Source organism: Bombus vancouverensis, chromosome 5 (genome assembly GCF_051014615.1).
Source record: "Bombus vancouverensis nearcticus chromosome 5, iyBomVanc1_principal, whole genome shotgun sequence".
In the NCBI taxonomy this organism is placed as follows: domain Eukaryota; kingdom Metazoa; phylum Arthropoda; class Insecta; order Hymenoptera; family Apidae; genus Bombus; species Bombus vancouverensis.
Window position 1 is genome coordinate 16,495,586 of NC_134915.1, and position 26,265 is coordinate 16,521,850.

Consider the following 26,265-nt stretch of genomic DNA (forward strand, 5'->3'; position numbering starts at 1 on the left):
TTTTTAGTATACGTTCAAAATTCAATTAGGTTTCTTTCTATTTTTAGTGTATCTTTATTAATAAACTGAGGATTTTTATGCAATTGTGAGAAATTTAAAAATATCAGAATGCAGAGTGCATTAATATTAAAAATATATAAAATATTCAAAGTACAATATCCGTTTTAATATTTGAGGTGAGTAAAACAAATATTTTCTGAGGTTCTATTTTATTAGTATTACATATTCATAAAAATATGAATTTGCATAAACATCCGCAGTCTATTTATTGATCAATGTAGATAAAAATATGATTAAAATATTGTTTGTAATAAACTAACAAATTCTCTGAGATTTATTAAGTTAATTAATATATTTGGTCGTAGTTTACAATTTATCTTACTTATTCAATATAATCTATATTTTTCTTTATAATAAATTTTAATATAGAAAAACATAGTAATATTTAAAATTCTGACACAATAATAGACCGAACGTTTATTTTAAATCTGATCTAGCACAAAATACATTGTTGAATGAGAAATAGCTTTAAAATAATGATATATGTTTCATGTTTACAAAAATATTAGATATTAGATATTATATATAAATCATCGTATACTCATACAATAATCTTTTCTTTTTGATTATTTCAAATAACAAAAGAACACAGAGAAGTAGGACAACTGATTTAGCACTGACTATAAGGTATTCTTATCCTATGGCGTGCTACTTATGTGTATGCTATTAAATATTGTCGCCCATTCCATCGCTCTCAGTGACTAAAGCACGTTCCAAGATGACACGGCCTTCCTTGTATCGTTGATTCTCGTCTGTGGCAAATTCATACACCCACCCAAGTTTAGCATCACAGTTTTTGCAGCTGACATCTCGGACCATGTGACGACCCGTCAACATCACTCTATCCTGTACCTCGCTGTGTATCATTGTAGACAAATTAAATTATGAATAGGCAAAAATCATATAAGATTATTCCATTAGTACAATTTCTCTGAGATTTTGTACATTTACGAATGGTATCCTGTGTGCTAAATAATGTTAAAAAGCTACATATGTATAAACAGCAAAAATCATGTACCTAAGAATAACATATAATGAATATAAAATAAGTAATAAAAGTTACAAACATTTAAATAATCAATGAAACAATAAAATTATTTTTATTTGAAATAATGATAAGTTTTTTTAAAATGACAAAGTTTCTTTAAACTGTACTAATAAATATTAACGTAATATACAAATAATACAATGAAGATATCAAAACAAAATGACGCCATGTTGTTGTACCTTTGTAATTAATTTTACAAACAATTACAGTTCTCTTTCCCATATGTTTAAACACATTCTCCTCTAACGGATAATTCGAGTTTTTACTTAAATTCAACTCCTCTGTCCCTCTTTCTTAGGTACATGAGTATAATAACATTCCACCTTACACAATTGTCTTTGTCAAGCGCGAGAATTTTCAAAAGGTAGAAATGTAAACATAAACTTATTGTATATTACGTTTGACGTTAATTTATTTAAAGGAACAAAGGAAAAACGCGAATACCTGTAATTCAAGTTGACGACTTTGTTAAATAGAAAAGCACGGCCTGTCGCGCCCGTAAAACGCGTGCTTATCAGCTGACCTCTGTTTGTAAGATTGGTGTCACAAGAAGCGCAGGAGAACAACCGAGTACCTCCGATGTGTTCCAAGAAAATTACACCCATCCTGAAATATCGTAAATCGCTTTCCAAGTATCTACTGTGAAATAAAAACGACTTGGTAGATTCAAGTGAACTGCATTGACTCTACAAACAAGCAAGTCATGTAATTTGATGTAGTTGTCACTACAGCGTGATACATACACTACGCTACGCTACGCAACAATACCATCCAAATGCTTGAGTCTGCCAAGCTGTTTCAATCATGATTCATAGATTTCAAACTTCTAGATGGTACAACCGCCTACGAAAATTTTAAACTCGTACGCTGCGATCACAGCGACGCTGAAAAAAATACAAAAATGACATACAAGATAACATTGCATCAAAATTATTTCATGATTATTTATAAAACTACATGTTCTATAAACATATAATTCTTTTAATTTCAATACAAAATTATTGTCTCTAATATAAATTTTCTTTCGATATGAATATTATTACATACATAATCAACAGTTTAAAAATGGTTTAATAAAATAGTGAATAATTTGAAAGCAAAACATTTTGTATACAAGTCGTAATTTTAAAATGAGAACGCAGTATTTAGGTAAGTTTAAATCGAAATTAAAAGAACTATATGTTTATAAAACATGTGTCACTATAAATAGTCATGAAATAAGTTTGATGTAATGTTATTTAACGGTCTTATATGTATATTTACGAAATTTATTTACTTATATCAACATCAATAGCGATACGTGAAAATTGATTATTTTTTAAATTAATAAAAAAATAGAAATGTATAAAACGAAATACCAATGAGAGGATGAATAAGACAGATTTGTAATCTTAACGTTAAAAATCACAACTGAGAAGAAACATGTATATATATTATCTATATTTATACACGAGCAAATTAAATAAAACATAAGCATCATAATATATTTTTGGAAAATGACGAAAATGCCGCAAATACATATTACTCAAATATTTATTTAATTTCATGCCTCATAGAAGTATTCCTATGAATTACTATCCATATTCGCGTCTAAAATACATATGCGAATTGGGAAATATTTTTAAATAAATACCATAAATAAAATTAACAAATCTTTTTTAATAAAAATTTTTAAAAAAATTTCTTTAAAAAAAGTAATAAGCTTTCTTTAGAATAAGACTCCTTACTCATTATTTTTTTTCTTTTTTAAAATAAACATACATTGAAAAAATGAATGTTATTTTAGAATAAGAACTGTTATATATATTATCCCTTTTGTATTCAAAATATCTTGTAAATAATTTCGAGAGATTACATCAAAATATTATATCTTTATTATTCATATAAACGGTATACAATATGTTACAAGTATATATATAATATAGATATATATATATATATATAATATGTATGTTCGTGTAAATTATACTTTTAAAGCTAGGTACATAGATGTTTGTGCAGTAAAATTCGAAACACTTTCCCTTAATTTTTTCTTTTATAATTCCAAATATTCGGACGTTGGCCATAAAAGCCTCGCTATAATTATGTACCGTAACCACAATTAGAAAATGTGGAAGGTATAAATGTAAAAGCCAAAAAACATTTAGAATTACGAAACGAATCGAAAATATATTGTTGGTCATTGTTTAATATCTATGTTCATATCTCTTCAAGGCACATTTGAAATATAATCAGTATACTCATTTCCATATTACAGAGGAATTTACTAACATTAATTGTTCCTATCATTTCACTAATAGTGTCTGGAGTTAGACTTCAATGAAATTAAAAAAGTGAGAAAGAAAAACGAGAGAAAAAAATCAATAGAAAAATATAAAATATTAAAAACTCCTTTAGCCAAAATCACAGACAAGTCCCTTACTTTCTCAAACAGAGCACAGAAACGCATTTTTCATGGTCTTAATTCTAGAATAATAGTTATATAAATATTATAAATATACATTCATATATATATACGTAGTCTTATCAAATTATATACATACACGTATACATACGCTTTCTGATATTGAATATTCGCTAATAATAAAATTTACATTTTTTATTTTGCATACGTAACGTTATTATGTATATTTACATGTACGCACGTACAGCATATAAACAGTGGTCTCTTTCATGTGTACATGTATATTGCGTATGTATATATATATATATATTTATACATATATATTTTGATTATATCCTTTTTTGATATTCAGATCATGAAGGATATCTTCCATAATACTGCACCTATTTCTATGTACATAAAATGTTTACAGAACATAATGAAATATAGATAAAACGTACGCCGATGATAATAACAAAAATAGTAACAAGTGACTTTGCAATTATTACGTGTTATCGTTACTACACATAGATATGATAAAATGCCCTGCTCATCGGCTTTGTAAAGGTTCACGGTTTTGTTACCGTCCCTTCTTCATAGTATTTATAACATTTTATATTAAAAAAATTAATTTGCAAGATCAAATCCTTGCTCTGCCAATATCATCATAATACACGCTCACTAACACTCTTTTATTGCATGCACCTTTCCTTTCCTTCAGCGAATATTTACCTAGTCAGGTCCTATATGACTATAATACGTCCTTTGTTGGAAGTTGCACAAATTTCCCAATGAATATCAATATGCGGGCATTTTTATTTCAAGTTAGATAAAATGGCTATCATCTGCACTGCAGGTATTTATTAACAAGTATAGAATGCTTGACGTAACATTTTAATAATTACACGCAACGCAAAGTGAAAACTAGAATCTTTCTTCAGTATGTAATAGTAACAAGATTATTCATTAACAAACTATACAAGAAACTATATTCCATAAACCACATTTGTGGGACATTCATGCAACATAAAAGAAATATTTTTACATTTTGAGTGACGAAATAATTATAGCAGTCACAATATTAATATTCATATTAACAGCGATTAACGACATAGATATTAACAATAATAACGTAGTACATTTTTGATAAATCGGAAACGTTATTATCTTTTTTTTTTAACAGCAATCAAAGCAATTATTTCAATAATTCAGCTAATAAGAAATTGTATTAAGAAATAAATGAATAAGATTTTGGTTTACTTAGCACAAGTTTACGTCATGAACGACTGCTAAATATGAAAAATATATATCTCTTATGTATTATTTTTGGTAAGTTTTGTTCTGTTGGCGGCAACTGCTGCAAGACATGCCAGTGCTTCTAAGTCCGGCGATGCACACCATGCTATCAATATTTACATAATTAATTAACTTGATAATAATTAAATAATATAAGCTTATATCGTATTTATAATAACAAACATGAAACGTAATATCCTCTATTTTCATAATCTTAAATATTTCAATTTTAAAACCAAGAATGTTTACAAATTATAAAACTTAAGTACAAGTGAAAACTTTGCAGATTGGAACGTAAATTTATGTTTTCTAACTCATACATAAATACCTTATAATATAAATTGAAGCTTTAGTTAACTGAATTCTAGTTCCTAATAAAAAGTACAATTTCTTCTTGTAACTTTCACTTCTTTATAGATGAAAACATAGATAATCTAAATAAAAGATAAGACAATTTTTATAAGTTTTTCTTTCATAAAAATAATAACGTTCCAATCTGAAAAATTTACAAGAAATATTTCTGTTATATTTATGAACAAAACACTAAAAAGTAAAATGAAAGTAAGAAATAAACAATACAGTTTATTTCGTCTATACTTACATTTATTGGGTTCCTCGATCTCAATTTGCTTTGAATCATTTATAGCTGCCGCGTTACGTGTAATGCTTTGTTTTCGTGCTTTCCTTTTTTGACTTCCAACTAAAAGTTTCTCAGCATCTTCTGAATTTTCACGTTCTGTTTGAGATATTTTTGTATTGTTTTGACTGTTTGCTTGATCGTTGCTGTCGAAATTATTCTGATGCCTTTTATTATTCGAAGTCGATGTTAATTTTTGTACAATTTTTTTCTTTTTCGTACGTTGTTGCTTCTTCTTTTCCTGAAATTCTTCTAAACTTAAAGATGGTAACGCTTCAATTTTCTTTTCTAAATTAAAGTCCCTACATAAGAAAATGAAAATAATACATTTTCATTGTATATTACACAATATTTTAGTGCGTAACACTATAAAATGACATTAAACTTACTCAGCTCGAAACCTTTTTCTTGCAGTCCATGGTCCAAAATCAACTTGTCCTTCTGCACCTTCAGTTTCTGTTTCTTCTGGCTTTGATGCTTCTATATTTCCCTCGGCGCTTTAAATAATACTTATATTATTTCTTTTTGTTTCCATATATATGATAAAAATGCAAATAATAAACGAATTTAAATTACCTTTCAACAAGATGCTCTAATTCGCCGCGAGAGCTATTTCCACCTTCACTACTCAAGGAATCTGTTTTTTCACTGACATTTGAAGAAATAGAGTTTCTTCTTTCAGTTGCTTGACCATCAGTGCTAATGAAAGCATCAATCAGAAGTAGGTTATTAATGATGAAATCATATTTTACATGTAACACAAGTTTAATGAAATATTGTAATTATTTACCTACGATTTCCAGTTTGTCTTCTTCTCTTAGGCTGCTGCCCTGATGCACCAACATTTTTCATTTGTTCTGCAAGGAACTTTTGATAACGTAAACCTTTGCATGTTCGTTCACTTCTAAAATTACTTTCTTCTGAAGGCATGTTCGTAGTTAAAAAATTATTTATTTCTGTTTTTTCATCTTCTGTATCCTAAATACAATTGTTAATGTTAGAAATGTGAAATTTTAAGAAATAGTACGACTATTTAATTATTTAAAAGTAGAAAATTTAATTAAGAAAAATTTGATTAAAAAGGTCCCTTACATATTGATGCACATTATTATTTGATTCAGATTTTTTTCTCTTTTTTGCATCAAAAAGATCAGCTTTACATTCTCTCTTATTATCAGATGAAAAAGGTACTTCTAAATATCTTTTTTTAGGAGGTTTTGGAACTTCAGTATCATTTTCAATCACAGAACCATTAATAGTCACTTTCTCATCTGCTGCTTGTGTCTTTTGAGGTGTAAATAATGAACTGAGGCCACCAATTTGGGATTCATCAGCTAATTTTCCTGGTTGAATTGATTGTCCATCTCGCTTATCAGATTTTGAATAATCGGAAGACTTGTTCTCACATTTTACACTTTCTACTATTTGCTCATTAGAATTTGTTTCTGCCTTTTTGTTTGTAGGCCTAGTATTCAAAGTACGTAAAGGAGGTGCTGGTAATTTGTACCACTTAAAGTCAGGATTTGCATTTAAGAATGCATCTTTGTACTGAAAAATTTTAAATTGTAATCATAAAAATTAAAATTAGGAAAATAAAAAATTTGTAATTAAAATTTCTAATATACAACTTAAAAAAAATATTTAGTTTTTAATACAAATTTGTGTAGAATTGTAAACAGTATTGAGTTTGTAAGATTTACAGCTGACTATGTCAAATTACATCAACAGTATAATTACTAGCATGACATTTAACTTCCTTCTTATGCAAGTAATTTACCTCCTGTGCTAGATTTGTATAAGAACGTTTTTGATCTGGATGAAGAGTGGCCCACCATTCTCCAAGAACTCTTGTAACTGCTCGATTTTCTAAATGTGGGAAACCAGATCGCACAGAACCACGGTGACGTTTACAAAAAATAAGAAAAGCATTCATTGGTCTCCTTGCATGGTGGGCTGGTTCTCTTAATTCTCGTGATTCCTAATTGTTAATACAATTTGACAGATCTATTAGTACATATCTCTTTACAAATATATATATAACTGGTTAATAATAATTATGTAAAGTAATCTAATTGAAATAAAGTATGTGTGTGTATGTGTGTAATTATTTTCTATTTCTATTTAAATATAGTAAAAGTATGTTTTTAATACTATGTTAAACAGTTAATAAGATATGAATTAAAATATTTGTAATTAAATTAACAAAAATATTTAGATATAAACACAAATACCATTTCTTAAATTAATATATATAACATATTTAGTTGTCATTTGTTACAAAAATTATATAATATGATATATAACAATAAAAAAATCACATATATTTTTAGATCAGAACAATATTCAGTTATATTACAGCACTTGTGAAACCTTAAAATCACATACCTTGACAGATTCTAAGGTCACATATGCTTATCTCTACATTCATAGATAATAGCAATATATTAAAACTAATTGTTTATATTAAATGTACAATTTAAAGAAATACACACAAAAATATGTTATTACTAATTTAAGAAATGGATGTATGTGCATACATTGCTCATCTACGTGTATATCCCTTTTTTAACAATGAATAAGAACAAGTATCATTTAAACATTTTTTGAATGAAATATTTACTAAAAACTATTATTAATATAATATACCAAATGGTAAATAATATGTTGCTTAGTTATTTATTCAATTAAGCACATTAAGAACGAAATTATAAGAATATTTTATCATTTTATGTAAGGTATATTAATTTTATAAAAATAATTTTCTTGATAAAAAAAACTTTATTGATTATTTAATTACGAGTGCAATTAAATGCATTACTTATAGTATACGTTATTCCCCATACTTTTTCTAATGTTCTATTCACGTCCATACTTAACGAATTGTTATACAAGTGATGAAAAAATGTAAACGTGAATCAACACACAAATATGACGGAGATTGTGCATATGCACGTATACAACGCATACATATACATAAGTGAATAAAATAAAAACAGAAATATATCCATTTTAATGGAATGTAATCTTTTCGTTATTTATCTATATCTTTTCAATATTTTTACCTTCACGATAAGTCAACTTTATTACGAAACGAGAGTATAATAAAAATATATTAATTTACATTCTGTGCACAATATTATGAAATCGGTCATAAAATTTAAACATTAACAGTACAAAATCACGAGAAAGATTCCATTTGCTGCGACGTTTGCAAAAACGATTTTTCCAAAAAAAGATTGCGTTCCATGATAACTCTAAGACAAAAAAGAAAATCACGTCTATTTATGGTACAACGAGGAGAACGATCTACAAATGCTTTGGATTGGTAGAGAATCCAATGTCAAAGGAATGAAAGATTCGCCACATTCCCGAAATATTTCGTAATAATATTGACAATATACGATTAATATAAAAATTGACGGTAGTAGTAGCAGTAGTCTCATTGAAAAAGAAATATAGATATCCGCCGTCATAACAGGCATATGTTAATTTTCGTATTCTGTCTAATTACTTCAGCTGCACAAAGTCCAGGATATTTTCAGTATGAAATGTCGCAATTCCTCACTAATTTCGATTTATTTAAAAATCGGATCGTTAGTCAAAAATATAATGAAAAATATAATGAAGGAAGTATAGTCAAAAATTGTTAGGGCATGTCGGTTGTCATACGTCGCAGCTTTCGTTAATGCTATTGTACGTTGATTGCCTCGATCGCACTACCTATCTCTGTCAAATTCGTACGAGCTTTCGATGTTTTGAAAAAAAATTTGCAACATATTTCATATGAACCAGTCATCGAAGAGAATTGCACTTTGCACATTTTTTCCAAGACCTCATGACACCTTTCCGATCATCTACTGACAGCTGCTTGTGCAAATGTAAATACTGCATATAACAATTTATACGTCTTTCTATGCACCGATGATCTGGCAAATATTTGAATGAAGTGAAACGTCCCTTGAAAAAATTCCCATTCACGCAAAATGCTACTATATTCTTGTATAATTCGTTCTTGAGTCCCTCTAATTGTCAAATATTTATTAACATAGAACTAAGCCCAAGACGTTGTTGTTCCTTTTAGTATGACTAGTCTCGAGACATTGTATAAATCCCGTTTTTTGACTCAAAATCATCGCGAATAAATCACACGTTCGACTGTTCAGAATGATAAATTTAACCTTAGACAGTATTACGAATTCGCTGTTGACACGGGCGTATCGAAAAGCCATTGGCAATTCGAGAAAAATACAATGTATTTCTCCCTACTCACCTTGCGTTGTTGCTCGTTGGCAGCCATTTCTGATTTCACTTGACAATTCACTCAGCGGCGCATAATAAAGATAAAGCTTCGGCACTGAGTGTCCTCTCTTTTCCTCCGTATCTTGCTTTCTTTCTCTGGCTCTTTTCCGTGCACGAATTAACCTCTCCTTCTTACGTACTATTTCTATCTTTTTCCTCCTTCGATGCCTTCGTCCACATTTGTTTCTGGTGGCCCACGTGAAAGAAAATTCTGGCAAAAAGTCACGATATTTTATCACATTTCACGAAATTTATTAGTCGCTTTGAAAAACATTTCGGGCTATGTTTTACTCACAAGTCACACAAACAGTATTATTCCAGCGATTTGTGTTTGCAACTAAATCATTTGTCGTGCAAACGTCACGAATCTACAAACGTCACTGTTAAAACCAGTCACGCGCCTATATGTGCTCGTTCCAAAAGAATTAATCTGAATGAATCAATAGATTCTAAATCGTATCGACTGCTAATATTATTTTAAGTCTCTAATGAATACTGAATTCTTGTTTCGCTTCGTATAAAATTACACACACTATCGAGAGAGCAATACGTTAATGTTGTACACATTTTCAGCATCGTGCGCATTGTGTTCAAAAAAATAAAAGGTTCGCGCGTATGAGCATATCAGTGTTACCAATTAAACTACACAAACATTACTAAAAGAGATTTATTATCCTTGAATGTTTTACTTTTTAACCCTTTAAAATGAAGGATTTACAAATTTGTATAATATTTCTCAATTAATATAAATGACATTATTAATTTTTTATTATAAATTACACATTATCTTTGAGATTAAGGCATTGATTAAGGCGATGAAGATATTTTTCAGTTTGTGATAAAAATGCTGAGATGATTGCCAATGAAATATAATGGAAAATCAAAATGACTATGCAAAGCATCTACTGCACGATCATATGAATAAACAGTAAACAGGTCTCGACACTTGTTAAAGAAAATCGTTCGAAAATCGAATTCCGAAAAATAAACATGGCAGACAAAAAGGGTCTCGTTCTGTGAAACAAGCAAAGATGAGTAGACTGCCTCTGTCTCTGTCTGGGACATTCGTAATATCTGCATGTATGAATATACGTATCACATATGCGCACAATGAGACCATTTCTTGTTCTCCATTTTGATTTTTTTTTCGACTCAAAAGACGGACGACATCGCAGATATCTTCGATATGGAAGTGTTCAGATCTGTTTATAGTTAGTAAGATCGTTGTCTGGACTCCCAGATCTGCCTTATTCATTGTTGTATGAAAACGTTTTTCAAGATGAAATTACAGTATTTCAATGGTCACATATAACAGCGAAAATAGATATTTAGATAATACCATTTAAACGGACCATCCTGTATTTACAGTTTTGTCAAAATAAGCAACTACATGAAAGTGTTATTTGAACAAAAAAATATAGTATTCAATAATTCTTTCATTGTGTATTTTTAATATTTTTATAGTAGTTTTAATGTACAATTTCATATTTCACAATGAAAATGTAAATTTATAAATATACGTTACATATATTAATCCCAGAGGTGTTTTATTCAACCATTTATGCAAATATAGTATACAAGTGAAAAGTACAAAATATTCTTTGGCAGTCATGCGTTTCTTACCATAATGGGCAAAATTTATTAAAAAATGTCAATATAGTTAATAAACAAAATTAATCTTTCCCTACTATAACTATGTACCATGAACAAACAACCCAAAAATGTTAGAAAGTAGCGAGGTCACAAAACGCAGATCTGCTATAACAGTTTCAAATACCGTCAAGGGTAAACATGAAATAAGTCATTATAAAAAAAGCATACATTGCTTCATCAAATAATATCATTTTGTACTTGTTACAATATAGTGAACTGGAATATCAGTTTGATATATTTATTAATCTCCTTCACTTTCTTGTTATTTATATTATTTATTCTTTGTAGAATATTTTTTCTTTTCGTCGCTTTCAAAGCCAGAATCCAAGTCATCGCTTAAACACTTTTTTAGTGTATAAATTTTAGAATGCTGCTGCAAATCTCTGTTTTCAATTGATAGCTTCTTTATGCAGCTTATTAATTGTTCAAAGAAATTAGGATAGCTATCATACCCAGGAAACATATTTACATCTATGATCGCATATTTTCCGGTATGATTTTCAATAACAACATCCACACCAACTAAAAGCAATCCAAAAAGTTCCGTAACTCTCTTAACAATCTTCTCTAGTATTTCATGTTTTGGTTTTACGGTTAATGGAATGTCTTCCTCTGTCAGAATTGACCATTTAGACCTGGAATCGCTCTTACATATATCATGAGAACTAAAAAATATTGTGTTTAATGCAGTACAGTCTTCTTCATAAAAGTTTTTGAAACTAGGTCTTTCGACTACGTGAAAGTTTTCTCCAACTATATATATCTTATAAAGAATCGCATTATGGTTGACAAATTGTTGAACCACACAAGGAGGCTGACAATCCTTCACACCCCCTTCATTAAAAATCACCATCATCTAAAAAGCATGATTGTTATTAATATTTAAATAACATTCACATGTTTTCCAGCGATTAAATTACCTTATGCGCATCGTTGGAGCCCTGAGCCACAAGTGGTTTACAAAGAAATGGGAACTTAATACCTGCCATTTTTAACAGCGATATATTCTCAATAGCATTTTTACTTTTAATTTCTACAAACCTTGGAGTAAATACCCCTATAAAAAGATAGATCGTATAATCATATAATTCACATATTTTATATATAGATCATATGAGCCATATATAGATCAATAATTTGTTATTCGATATTTTATTAACTTTAATAAAAAATTATCGAATCTAAGTATTAAGAATTTGTATTTACCATCGAGTTGTAGCTGTTCTTGTAAGATTTCGTATGATTTATAACGATTTATTAAAATCCTAATATTGTCCAAAGGGTCAATAACTATTATTTCGGGATGTTGGTAGAAGTATTCTTTCATTCTTGAGATAATTGCTTTGGCCTGGAATATAAATCAATTGTCATAACGTTGTTAATCACAATAAATATAAAAAATTTGTTCATACATATTGATCACCATATTCAGCATGTGCTAGTTTGTCTGTCATTTTGTATATAAAAACATGGAATGGTCCCTGAGGTTCAAGATCAGAGTTTATATCAATCTGAAATTAACGTATCAATTCTAAAATATTTGATAAAATATTATAGACGTATATAAATTATAAATAAAACATTTTATACATAACCTCACATTATTATAACGTGAGGCATAACGTATGGCATAACTATTTAATAATAATTTCAGAAAGCTTAAAAAATTATTTACCATTTTTAATAGAAACCCTTCAGACTCACAAACACTACAAAAGTCATTCCAATTAAATTTTTGTCGTTTTTTTTCGGATATCGAGTAACCGATAACATACTTGTCGCACATTTTTTTTCGCGTTGTTTTCTTATGTCGAGTATAATTTTTATCCATTAAAGCGTATACAGTACATTATTTTAATAATAACCGTTAGATAAATTATACTCTATTAATGCGTTGTCTCAGAAATTCTTGTATCAACTAATTTCATATTTTTCCCCGAAATGTAAGGTTATGTTTGCATGATTTAAGAAATACTCCACGGTATTGTAATCCCTTTGGTTATATACATTTTACACAATCAGTTTATTTTCTTAAAGCAAAGTATTTCCTCAAATTTTATTCTCATGTACAACTTGGGTTATCGTTATATTTATTTTAGATAGTGTAATATATGATCACAGGTTATCGCGATATAATAATGACAAGCACATATCACATTATTTATGCTTAATTACACGACACTTAAAATAATCCAACACATAACATGATTATCTAAAATTATCATTTTATTTACAATACTTTCATGATATTTTTTATCGTGTATTTAATGGTCCTTTCAAATCATAAATATTCGGGAATGTGTCACCGTCGTTGCATCTTCAATTGCAGTATTTGCAATATACATTCTTCGTGTTCATGTTTCTATGACGCGCTTTCTATCAAATCAGCAATTTTAAATTTCTCCCATGCTCTGTATGAGAGACTAAAAATAAATCGATTAAGTATAATTAAAAAGTATAGTGCTCATAATAAAGGTTCAATTAACAATATGATAATATAGCATTGAAATTTCTTTAAATAATTTAATTTCTTACTAAGATCTTAATTTTAAGATTTTAATTAGAATAATTTTGATACTAATACATATCATTATAAAATAGTATAATTTTAATATTATTTCATGTATATATATATATATATATATTACGAAATTTGTTATTTTACCTTTGAAGATTCGTTCCAAGAAGTCAACATCTCTTTCGTAACGAAAATCGCGACGTTATTATCGAAATCATCGGTGTTTTCGCCATCTGATCGAATCTTTGTCAACGTTCGAACTTCTCCGAGAGAATATGAACCGGAACTTGGCATGTATAGTTCCCCTTCGGAGTGTGAAGTATCCGAAATTTCCATCTGAGATAATGAGACGTAATTAGACGAAGAATTTAGAAAATATACAAATTTAAATATTAATTATTTTTATTGATTTTATTCGGAAAAATTAAAATTTAATAAAATCAACTAAAAATTAAATTTAAAATTAATTAAAAAGAACTTTGATAACTTTAAAGAAATTTAATTAAAAATTAATAAAATCGAGCAAATTCGTTTTAATTCTCACCATTGCCAACATGATAATATATTCTTAATACAAAAGGCAGGAGACTTCCTGCCAAATGAATTATTGCTGGACTACTCTATTGAAAACGGATTGTACAAAATTTCAAGATGCTTAAATATACAGAATACGTTATAATATTTAACAGAGAAAACAAACTCCTGCCTGGATTCTATTATTTTAATTATATTCGTAAAAATACGAGCTTGTACAAATATTCGCAGTTTAATTATTACGTTGGACACATTGAATGTTAAACGAATATTTCGTACCTTGTTCGATTCTATCGTTGATATCGTAGACGTGCCATTAGAAAGCCTGTAAAAAGTATAATTTGAGAATAGTACAATTTCAAGAAAATCGATTAAAGAAAATAACGACAGTAATTAAATAATCGTAGATATAATTTCATAAATATTTTTTTTACTTAATACGACCAAACATTACACGTATAATGACCGATTAATTAATTAAATTACTTGAAATCGCGCGTGTTTTAAGATATTTCCTTTACCTCTGCCGTTGATTGAGCAAACTTGAATAATTGATATTGCCATCAAGACACGTAGAAGAGAAGAACTTTTTGTCCATTCCGTCATACACATCGGATAAAATGTTCTTTTTCTCGAATAAGCTATCGAAATGCGAGTTATTTATATCGCTTATTTTATCAGCAATCGCGTTGCTCGTTTCCATCTGCTCGAATTTATTCGCTTCCTGTGAAAGTTTCGTATTATTCGACGAAGTTTTCGAAAGGTTCCTCGAGGAAGATCGAAGAGACGCGCAATCGCGCAAAGAATCAGACGATAAACCCTGCGAAATATTATTATCAAACTGTTCGTTTTTGCCTGAATTTTTCTGCGAACATAATTCTACAGATTTCTCTTCTCTCAATTCACCAACCGCATCGTTCGAAGATGCCGATCTTTTGTTCCAAGTTTCAAGGTCGTCACGCTTCGCATCTTTGTCATCGTTCGTTTTCAGCCAGGTTTCGTTAATATCCTTTACAGCTGCCTCATTGTCGTGTAAATTCATTCTTTCATCGATATCCCGCAGCAGATTATTCCTTAAAGTTTCAGCAACGTGGCATTCTTTGCTCCCGATTGGCTCGCGAATAATATTAGACGCAGTTCTCGTAGAGGTTTTGTTTTCTTTCTCGCTTACTTCTATCCGCAAATTCGCATCGTTCTTCGAGATACTATTCTCGTCATTCTTTTCAGGATCTTTTTTCGTATTATCAATTCCACCGCTTATTTTAACGTCTTCCGCCAACCCGATATTGCCGTCTATTTTATCTGCAGAATGTTCGTTTCTCGATACATCAAGGTTACATTTTAAAGACGATCGGTCCTCGGTGTTAGGAATCGACTCGTTAAGAACAGCGTGGTCGCGTTCAGATTTATCCTTTATCGAAATATCTTTTTCGATAATTTCTTCGTTCGTGTTGGTTTCAAGCGCGTGTTCCACTTGCGAATCTCGTTTCTCAGACTCGTCATCCGACTTCGTCGCTCCGACCAAAGGAACGTCGTTCGAAACCGCGTTGTACATCGACGATTTGCCGGAAACTAGCGACCGCGAGTTTCCACGACCGACCTCGTCGTTCTTCAAACTCTGCAACAAGCTCTTCGCCATCAGAGGCACTATCTCGTTTACCTTCAGCATGCTCTTTATTTTATCTTCTACGAAGCGTGTTTCTTCTCGAAGAGCGAGCGCCATCAAGTTTGCCTCCATCTTCTCTTCCGCTGCAACATCCTTTAAGACAGCGGGGCGAACGATATTGCGCAACGTCGTGTCGTCGAAATTACCTCTCTGGACCTCTCCTTCCTTCGATTTCAGCGCGTTTATCCTGAGAATCGTGGCCTTCTCGTCGCGAGACTCGTCTTTCATCGTCGGTGACCTGCACGTCTCTTGCGACATCTTCGTATCGTTCGCGCTCTTCGTATCCGTGCTCGAAGACTGCGGCCAGATCGAAGAGGCGGTCAAGCTCGAGCTATCGTTCACGATTCGAAATAAACGCGTTTTACGAGGAAAAATGTCTCTCGCCTCGTTGGTACCGTTTGTCGTCGTTTCGTAATTCCTGCTGTTATCTTCGCTCGAGCCGGTGGTTTCTTCGTTCGACGTTCTCCTCCGAGGAGGAGACGTTCCATCCTTCGTCCTCGAGTTCGTTGCGAAAATTCGCGCCGTAAATTTGTCCGAGACCTTCGGCGCGATACACCTTCTCCTCGAACCATCCTCGTTTCTCTTCGATACGGGCGACTTTAAACACGTTGTAGCTTTCGTTCGTTCGATCCTATCAAGCTGGCGTTCTTCGTTCGCGTTCGCTTTATTCCTCGTTAGCAATCGTTTATCTTCGATCGTCGATTTCGTCCGATCTCGACGTTCTTCCACCTGAATCTCTGCACTTCGATCGAATTCCCAATTTTCCAACTCAATCGCTGCATTCCGCTTTGCAAATTTCCCCGACCTAATCGTCGAGTTCTTCTTTATTTTCGATAGCGCGCTGTGTTTAGCGCGCGCGTGAAACCGATCAGCCAGATCAGCCGTAATTTGTTTCGATAAATTTCCCGATCCATCGGTTTCCACCGTTGCGATCTTCGCGCTGTTCATCGCAACCGTATCAGCGGTGTATTTCCCGTCGGCTTTTCCTCTCGTCGTATCTTGCGCGCGATATTCGTCGAGCTCCGGTCGCGAAAGAAACCTGTCTATCGTTTTCGTCGATCGGACGACGCTCTCGATTATCTTATCGTACGAAAGCAACACCTGGTCCAGCTCGTCCACGGAAGGTTCGTACAAATTGCAAAGATCGTCCGATTCCTCGCTATCTTCCGTAAAGATCGCGCTCGACGACGAAACGTTGTCCTCCGCGTAATTTCCCGCTTGCTTCTCGTCTCTGTCGCAATATGTTTGAACGATGTCTGCGAAACGTTTATCTATCGCCTTATAGCGCTCATCCTCCTCCGTTCTTCGCTTCTCGCAAACCTCCTTGCGTCTTCTTTTATCGGTCTTGCGCATTTCTTCCACCTCCTTGCTCGATAACGGAACCTGCTCGTCGTTTGTTCGAAGTTTCCTCGAAGAGGCTTTGAGTCGTTCGGATTGATCGTTCGAAGCTCGTCGACTTTCCAAACGTTCGACGAACGTCGACGGTGTTTTCGAATTCTCCTCGCAAATTGCATCCGCTCCTTCCGTATTTTGCGACTCGACGAGACTTTCGTGATTCTTCGCTCGCGGTGGACTCTCGTCCTCGACTATTTCCTCTCCAGGGGATTCCTTCCTCTGCGAGACTCGCTCGTCGAATCTCACTTGCTTCTGGTTGCCCCTTGCCGATATCTTCATCGCCGAATCGTCCGTCCCTTCCTCGATAATTTCACTCTCGGATTCGTCGTTCGAATTGTCCCCGATCGTTTCTCTGAAATCCTCCTTCAACGCCACCTCGTCGTCGCGATCCGTCGACTCCAGGTTCCCCTCGCTCTCGAGATCCTTCGTTGTCGTTTCGCGTACATCGCCCAATTTTTCGCCCAATTTTTCGTCCAGTTTATCGTCCAGTTTGTCGTCCAATTTTTCGTCCTTCGCCAAACCATCGCAGGATCCCTCTGCCGCAACTGTTTCCGATCTCCCAGGAACGCGCGCCGCGTCCGATCCATCGCCACTCTCCACGCGGTCTTTCCAACTCGCCCTCTTCGATTTCCCCTTCGTCCTACTTTCGCCATCCTCCGCTATTCTTACGACTTTCTCCCTCTTTCTCGGAGAGCCGTCCTTGCCGCGAAAGTCACGACGAACCACGTAAGTGGCGACGTTGCGACTTTCTTGCACGAACGACGGATCCGGTGAGATGCGAATGCTTGCCAAGCTTTGGGTGACCAGGTCTCCCTTGATATTCACCGAAGGACCCATCCGCACCGAGAACGCGTTCGCCCTCTTGCCGTCTCTCCGCGTGTCCTCTGGCGGAGGACGCGTAATACGATGTTCGTCTCTGCGCTCGTCGTCCTCGGGCGCCGGACACGAAGAGGAAAGTCCGAATCTTTGAACGTATCGCTTCCTTCGTCGCGAGAATTCCTCGTAACGATCGTCGGAAGTTTGAAATTTAGGCGCCGTTAGATCGACCGTCCTCTTGGCTTTGATCGCGTCGCGTTGCTCGCGACCAGGTCGACGATCGCTGGATCCCTCGTCGATCCAGCCGTTCGCTTCTTGAAACTTGTAGGCCACTCGTTCACGGATGTACAAGAGTTGATCGTTCTCGTCGTCGAACGCCGCCTCGTCCGGATGTCTGAAAGAAACGTCAGGCTGTGTATCGATATCGTTGAGAATTCGACGAAGGAGCGAGAATTTTTCGAACCATTTAACCTACAGCATCGTACGAGAAATCGGACGAGACACGAGCAACACGCGCGACAGACGCGGTACGTGGATGTTATCGATTTATTATTTACTCGAAGACGGTAGATCTTCCTTGTTGAATGATCTGTGGCGGCACGCTAATAAATTCAAATCTTATTGTTGTTTTGCCTCGGAGCATCAATATCGTAGGACGCACACACATATTGTATTAATAATCAAACTCCGAGGCAAAACGATGTCGCCGTTATTTTCAATCGTCAAACGCAGTCGAGTTCAAATTTTCCGACTGTCCCCCGACCGATATAAATAAACGAGCGAATTGACGAGCGAGAGAGTTTCGTAAAATAACAAAATAAAAAAAAGAAATTTGAGGTGAAAAATAAAAAAGAAAACTTTTTTTTTTCTAACAACAATCCACTTTACAATCCACTTCCGAACTCTAGGCGTGACTTTTTAAGACTGAGACTCTTATGATTTGACTTTCGATCGGATCCGATTACTTTCTTCTTCCATCGTCAGTCATCGGATTTGAAGTATGCCGGTCGCGACACGAGCATCGTCGACGCGCGCTTTTCCTCCAGCTCTTCCGACGCTCTTCCGTGGCTACGTAGTTCGTTACGAAGCCACAGTTTACTACATGAAATTACAAACTAAATACTCAGCGCGTATCCATCGACCGAGAGGAAAAACGAGCGTTGTTCGAGGATGTATCAATCGCGTTGCAAAGTATCGGGTAGATTTCGTAGGGAAAAGCACGCGTATCGATCGGGACACTTACACGTCTGTGCATTTTTGAAGGCGACCGCACGTAGCGGACAAACTTATCTCCTTCATTTGGATCTGCGCGTCCTTCATCAACTTTTCTACGTTCTCGAGAATGGCCGTTGTTTCCGGACTAAGCACCGGCGAATCCGAAACAGTTGCGCTGGATCTCTTGCTATCGAGCTGCAAATCGGACAACGAATAAACCATCTAAAATTCGAGAATTCTATTAGGTTGTCCGAAAAGTGTCTTTCTTTTACAGACACGTGTTTCACATCGACGCATCTTTGTACAAACGCGAAACCTAATCCGTCGAACGTTGTGATCTTTACTTTCGGTAGAACAAAATGGATCGTACGTAGTTCGATTATTTCCTTATAGTAGTCCATTATTTCCTTATAAAACGAAAGAAAATTTTCGGACGACCTAATACCTTCTACGTGTGATTGTTGTAACATGGAATTAAGTCGCGACGAAACGACTGTTTTCTTATTTTGTGATTTTATTACTACAACTTATTGCGGTTACTAAATTGCAATTTAAAGAGCAACTATTGCATTGTCCGAAAAGTGCCTTTCTTTTACAGACACGTGTTTCACAACGACGCATCTTTGTACAAACGCGAAACCTAATCTATCGAACGTTGTGATCTTTATTTTGATAGAACAAAGTGGATCGTACGTAGTTCGATAAAATAATATAAAACGGAAAATGTTATGCATCCATTACATCTTTACAAAACGAGAGAAAATTTTCGGACGACCTAACACTTTCTAACATGGAATTAAGTCGCGACGAAACGGCTGTTTTCTTATTTTGTGATTTTATTACTGCAACTTATTGCGGTTACTAAATTGCAATTTAAAGAGCGACTATTGCATTGTCCGAAAAGTGTCTTTCTTTTACAAACACGTGTTTTACAACGACGCATCTTTGTACAAACGCGAAACCTAATCCGTCGAACGTTGTGATCTTTACTTTCGGTAGAACAAAATGGATCGTACGTAATTCGATGTGTTGAGATATGTATAATTTTCTGTGCTGGACTAAGTTAAGTGCGTAGTAGAGATACTTGTATGTGAATATCAGTGTGTGGAAGTATGTGTGTCCGAAGCGTCTCGAAAACAGACGAATGTAAACTCCACAGTCGGTTAAGGGTCGTCGAAGAGTCGGTTTACAGTCGGGTATAGAAGAAAGTGCCGAGACGCGTGCAAATGTGTATCGATGAATATATAAGCAATCGTCCATGAAATAAATACATTATTATTTTATTATTAATCCTCGGTGTAAATTTAGTGTTCCTATAACATTATTTCGGCCTCAAAGATCCACAATTCTCAACACGATGAAATAATATAAAACGGGAAATGCGCGTCCATTATTTCCTTATAAAACGAGAGAAAATTTTCGGACGACCTAATATTATCCAAATTACGTAAATACAGCGTACAATCGTATTCAGAGAGGTATCAGAAGAGTGGTGAAAGGTAAATGATACAGGTGTTTCGTCGGGTGACTCCTTGCATAGCCAGGAATCTCTCGGTCGAGGCGGCCACTCGCCACGTCTACGCAATTAATTGGATCGCAATAATCCTAAGGAACTGAAAACGAGGCTTTTTGATTTACCGTTAACGGGTTAAGTGGCAAAAAACATCTTCGAGTCAAGAGGTTCCTTATGGTTATTGCTCTATCAGGTAAAAATGAATTCCACCCTCGAGTGGTGGGGCAATCACCACCGAGCAAGAGTTTCCCATTGCAACAGCATCGTCACCCAGCTTCGCTGGTTCGTCTCTTAGTTAACATCTCTTTACCGGGTTGTCACCCTTCGATCGTTCACCTGCTTCTCTTATACCTTACGCAACAGCGTAACTATCTTCTCTACCAAGTTGATGGGAATACACGTCGAGTTATCATCGCGGTTAGGGGCGTTTAACGAGCCTTCATTTGGATTAGCCATTGTTGTTATACAATATAGATGATAATTAACGGTACAAATATGATTATTTCAGAATTTGACAATTAGCCGTGGCGATTAGATACTCGAGATACCGATGACAATAATCTTAGGTTCAATAACGGTGAACAGGATGAACAGGATGGCAAATGACTTCTCCAAAGTCCCAGTGGGACTGCACTTACTTGTCCACAGTTCAAGTGGAACTCACTCGTGTACTTTTCTCTGTACTCCTCGGGTCAACTATATTTTTAAGGAGAGTTATACAGCTACTCCATACCTCTGTTAAGTAAAAACGTCCATCCCGTGACCGTGGCTACGTTTAGCGACCAGACGTGTCACTACGAGCCCAAGCCTACTGTCATAAATCTCTGACAAACATAATCGGAGTAAATCATAAACAACTACTTCCAAGTTTTATTATTTAAGTACAGCTATAATAAAAAGTCTAGCCTAAGGTATTGGGGACTTTCCCAAAAATTCCAAAGGAAAGTCCCCGATGTCCTTGGTGTTATACTAATTCAACCATCCCTGTTATCCTAACTGAAATGGAAGATCGATCTGTTCGTGGCGTCGATTAGCTGATCGTAACGGGAATTTACGACTGCCGTTGACGCGCTTCCTCGCGATCGCGTCTCTCCCCGATTGATCGAATAAACAACAGGTAACTTTGAAAGAATTCGAAGATGGTATCCCACTGGGGGTAGCCACCCACGTGTTATATTATTATACCACTAAGCTATAATATTTTACCAAACGTCCTACTGGACAAATTGTAAAATGTAAATAAATAAATAAAAAAAAAAACTTTGAAAGTATCTCTATATAAGAAATTAGCGAAATCTCTTTCTCAGAATTATCTCGCTTGAGATTATCGATTACGCAAGATCCTCGCGATATCGTAATAAAAATCCCATGAATTTGAAATACCAAAATCGATGCTGTATCTTATCTATACGTCTACCACATTTTACGAGCGTTAGTTTCGTTTTCTTTTTCTTCTTCTTTTTATCGCTTGTTATTCCCATCAATTTTCCTATTCGCCATATGACCGCGTTTCTCGTTACACCGATACCTGTTCATCGTTGACCGCTTTCGCCGCTGTTAATGTAACTTTCCTCGCGCTTCTCGCCGTTTCTGTTCGACGAACAGAGCTTCTCGACCCTCTGATGCCGCTTCTTGCGTATTGAATTTCCTCTCTTTGTCGCGCTATCGGCACGCGAGTTTTGCAATAACAATCGCACGCCGACTGTGACTGCATTCTCGAGTGGCAAGAAGAGGCGGGCAAACGAAGAGGTGGATCCGTGCAAAGGTCCAAGTACTCTAAAACGTCAGGCTTCCTCCTGCGAACGAAAGAACAAATCGTATTTATCGGTAGAACGTTTGCAAATATCGTGGATAGAATTAATATTTTTATAAACGTAATCAAACGGGTACGTTCTATTCGTTGAAAATTCTAACGGATACTTAACGTTGATATTTCGTGTTACGTTGATATAGCGTTCGTTTTACGTGCATTTTACGCTCTTAAGTTTCTCGCGAATGCGTCAAAATCTGCGCTCCAGCTATAAAGCGTTTTAAAAGGAATTTAATTAATTTAAAAACACGACACAGTAAAAATTATTTTACGAATCGTTCGTGAACTGGAATTACAGCTAAGAAGATTCTGTTAAAGATTACGCTATGGTTTAATTAAATATACAACAAATTGAAATAAGGTTACCACCTGTATTCCATTCATTTTCCGTAAATCACGTAAATAAATTTTATATGTGCGTATATGCGTAAAGTAAAATGTCACGTATCACTCGTAAACTGGAATTACAGCTAAGAAGATTCTGTTAAAGATCACGCTGTGGTTTAATTAAATCTACAACAAATTGAAATAAGGTTACGATCTGTATTCCATCCATCTTTCGTAAATTACATAAATAAAATTTATATATAAAGCAAAATAAAATTTATACAACTTGAATGTTTTCAACGATAAGCTACTCGATACCTAAATAATACCAAATCTCCTGTTTCTTCGAGAAAAGTATTCTTGCCCCCTCTATCGATTAAGAGAGAACGTAAGTACGTTGCGAGTCGCGACGTTGTGAAGGAACGAAAGAAGGAAAAATAAGAAATATCGTCGTTTAAAAACCGGTAAGTCGAAGAATCGACGATAACAAAGTTACTGATTTCTGTGCGACAAGGGTGGTTGCCCTGGTCGAGCTTCCACCTCTTCCACGTTCCGTGATAGAAAATCAAACCATGCATTACGTCGTCGGCATTGTACAGGTTGCTGGCCACTCTAAAAACTATCTATACGCGGTAATATCGATCCTTAAAGGGAGTCGCTTCTTTCCTCGTTATCGATTTTCTGTCGTCCACCAAATTGACCAGTTTCTCAAGCATCGAACGTGCCAGTATCGATACTTGAAATATTCGAATCGAGGGAACTCGAACTTTCGTCTCGTTATCGTGTTCTATCGAATTGTTTAATTCGTCGATATTCGACGTATCGATTAATCATCGTCACTTCGTTGCCGCGTGTTCGTTCCGCACGTTTCACGATTTTTTGTTTCGTCACTCGTCCTCGCCGAGAGAAGCTCGATCGCCGTCGATGCAAATAAAATCGACACCTAAATGGAACAACGTTCCTTTGAATTACGATCGACGAGAATTCAGCTACGAGATGCAACATCGAAGCAGCGATAAACTCGCGATGAAAGATATCAAACGAGTCGACGCGAACGCTTTTGGTAACGACGAATATTCAGAAATATCTACTTTACCAACTACGAAACGTTTATTCATCTATGCAACGTGCATGCAAGTGAATATACCCGACAAAAAAATTGTACAAAAAGAAAATATCCGAGAGCCTTTGAAGCGGAAACTTTCGGAATAAAGCTAGGAGTTTCGAAGTTTCGAAGCCTGAAAAAACACGGAATGCTAAAATTTCGAAGCTGGCCGTCGAATAACCGTGTATAAAAATTCAAAATAATTCATAGACTTTAATAACACGATTTCAACGCAGAGCAGCATTAATATTTATCGTCGTATTCATAGGCAACGATAGAAAAATCGACGCTGGAATTTCAAATCGCTCGATTAAACGCTCGGCTGCTTGAATAATGTATAAACATCGCCGTAATAAAGATCTTCTCTCGTTAGACGCTTCGTACGTTATTTTCATTAATTTAGCTCGGTCGATTCCGGATAAAAACGTGAAGCATAGGGAACCTGAAACAAAGAGAGTCGTAGTATCGTGCCATCTCTGAGATTCGTATCGCTTCGAATTCCATTAAAACTTTTTAACGATCGCTTTGACGATTAAAACTTGCTCCACGACGATTCCGAAAATCTCTTGGAATTTTTATAAATTCGCCGTCTTTCTACCTTCCAAGAGACGAAGGACTACTTCATTTCGTATAAAACGTTTATTACGAAACGAAGATAAATAGATTCGTATCCGTAGTATTTCTATATTAATTCGTCCATTGTGATTAGGTTGGAAGCACAGAGCAGAAGACGGTCGTGCGAAAGATCGCACAATTTAACGCGCACTCTCGATCGTTAACGATAACATCAACGTTTCCCGTTTCCTATTCGAAGGAAAACGAGTTTCTTTAATCAAATAAATTACCTATTTTCGCAATTCGAGTAAATGGCGGATCACTCTCGATAGCAGCTTGGAAGGAAGATATTTTATAAAGTACCAAGGGATACGCTTCTACCATAAGCGTAATCGTAAAAGTTTTAATAAGACTTTAATGGATCAAGATCTCAGCTTGTACGAAAATATCGAAAAATGCGTATGAAAAAAACGATGCTTCGTACGTTTCGAAACTACGCCTTTCACCAAACCTGTCCGAATTTCTTCGTCGGATAAGACACGTAATGGCGAATGAAAGATTCGATTACGGAGGAATAATATAAGGCACGAGCACGTTCGCGGTGGAAGAAATCGTTGGTTATTTTTTCGATGTTGCGTGTACACGCGTTTTCTCAGTATTACGGTATACGCACGAACGTGAAAAATCAACGCATTCGCCGCGTATTACGATGACTCTTATTATTCAGATTCGATGACAAAAGTTTGCTCAAGGTTTCCTTCGCGCCATCGCTCGGGATGTTTGCGATTAACAGAGAGATAATTTGTGCAAAATTTGAGCTCCATCGAATAACCGAGAGAACCTGCCTTCGAGCCCTTAAACGTTCAAATGGTTTATCATTTCCTACGTTATCGACTGTAACAAAAAGCGACGTATGGTTTTCGGGTAAAAAAGAAGTGGAATAAGAAGACTGAAATAAACGAGTAAAATTACTTCTTTGATCTTGAAAATTACAGCGTGTCCTGATCATTCTCTCATCGATGAAAGCTAAAAATATCGTGTAATTTTGAGTTTCATCCCTAAGGGGCCATTACATTTAAAGAACATTGTTTGTCGTACAAGAAACTTTTGTAGAGAATTTTTTATAGATTATTGGAGTTGATAAGCAATGTGTGGTAAGGAAGAAAGAGGTTGGATGGAAAGTAAATTCTCTATTTATTTGTTACTTTTGGCATCCGTTTACAAACATTGGCTTCCAGATGAAGCCTGTCTTTTGTAACCAGGAAATTTTCGTCGATAATTCACGTCGAAGAACATACACTTTTCGTTCCTCGTTTTTAAAAAATAGTTTGTTATATCGACCGTTAATTCGATACGACAAACGCTCACTATTCGACAGCTATTTTCTTCATCGGCAATGGTCGTTACGATAATGATAACGTTACGAAACAATAAT

The 26,265-nt window shown here is 34.6% G+C and overlaps 4 protein-coding genes across 6 annotated transcripts; all 4 read right to left on the minus strand.

Annotated features, from left to right (window-relative positions):
- Positions 1-323: 323 nt before the first annotated feature.
- Positions 324-1,989, minus strand: Yippee (yippee zinc finger protein). 2 transcript variants are annotated; one of them, XM_033337563.2, is made up of 3 exons: positions 1,852-1,989; positions 1,553-1,747; positions 324-916 (listed from the first exon to the last, which is right to left on the minus strand). In XM_033337563.2, exons 2-3 carry the CDS (start codon positions 1,711-1,713, stop codon positions 727-729), a joined length of 351 nt encoding a protein of 116 aa, XP_033193454.1. In that variant the 5' UTR covers positions 1,714-1,747; positions 1,852-1,989; the 3' UTR covers positions 324-726. The 2 variants fall into 2 exon arrangements, with proteins under 2 accessions (XP_033193454.1, XP_033193455.1); XM_033337564.2 differs by having other exon boundaries at positions 1,553-1,714; positions 1,852-1,926.
- A 970-nt stretch (positions 1,990-2,959) lies between these two features.
- Positions 2,960-10,165, minus strand: bbx (bobby sox). 2 transcript variants are annotated; one of them, XM_033337692.2, is made up of 9 exons: positions 10,019-10,165; positions 9,695-9,934; positions 7,202-7,402; positions 6,517-6,972; positions 6,215-6,402; positions 6,001-6,123; positions 5,814-5,921; positions 5,389-5,726; positions 2,960-4,893 (listed from the first exon to the last, which is right to left on the minus strand). In XM_033337692.2, the coding sequence occupies exons 2-9, from the start codon at positions 9,719-9,721 to the stop codon at positions 4,805-4,807; spliced, it is 1,530 nt and encodes a 509-aa protein (XP_033193583.1). In that variant the 5' UTR covers positions 9,722-9,934; positions 10,019-10,165; the 3' UTR covers positions 2,960-4,804. The 2 variants fall into 2 exon arrangements, with proteins under 2 accessions (XP_033193583.1, XP_033193585.1); XM_033337694.2 differs by having other exon boundaries at positions 9,695-10,071.
- Positions 10,166-11,251: 1,086 nt separating this feature from the next.
- Positions 11,252-13,519, minus strand: LOC117158611 (inositol-tetrakisphosphate 1-kinase). The gene is made up of 5 exons (XM_033337697.2): positions 13,052-13,519; positions 12,789-12,887; positions 12,583-12,724; positions 12,297-12,433; positions 11,252-12,232 (listed from the first exon to the last, which is right to left on the minus strand). The coding sequence occupies exons 1-5, from the start codon at positions 13,205-13,207 to the stop codon at positions 11,648-11,650; spliced, it is 1,119 nt and encodes a 372-aa protein (XP_033193588.2). The 5' UTR covers positions 13,208-13,519; the 3' UTR covers positions 11,252-11,647.
- Positions 13,520-13,669: 150 nt separating this feature from the next.
- Positions 13,670-24,704, minus strand: LOC117158592 (uncharacterized). The gene is made up of 6 exons (XM_076618469.1): positions 22,562-24,704; positions 19,549-19,715; positions 14,950-18,699; positions 14,708-14,753; positions 14,042-14,230; positions 13,670-13,799 (listed from the first exon to the last, which is right to left on the minus strand). Exons 1-6 carry the CDS (start codon positions 22,745-22,747, stop codon positions 13,770-13,772), a joined length of 4,368 nt encoding a protein of 1,455 aa, XP_076474584.1. The 5' UTR covers positions 22,748-24,704; the 3' UTR covers positions 13,670-13,769.
- Between the last annotated feature and the right edge of the window lie 1,561 nt (positions 24,705-26,265).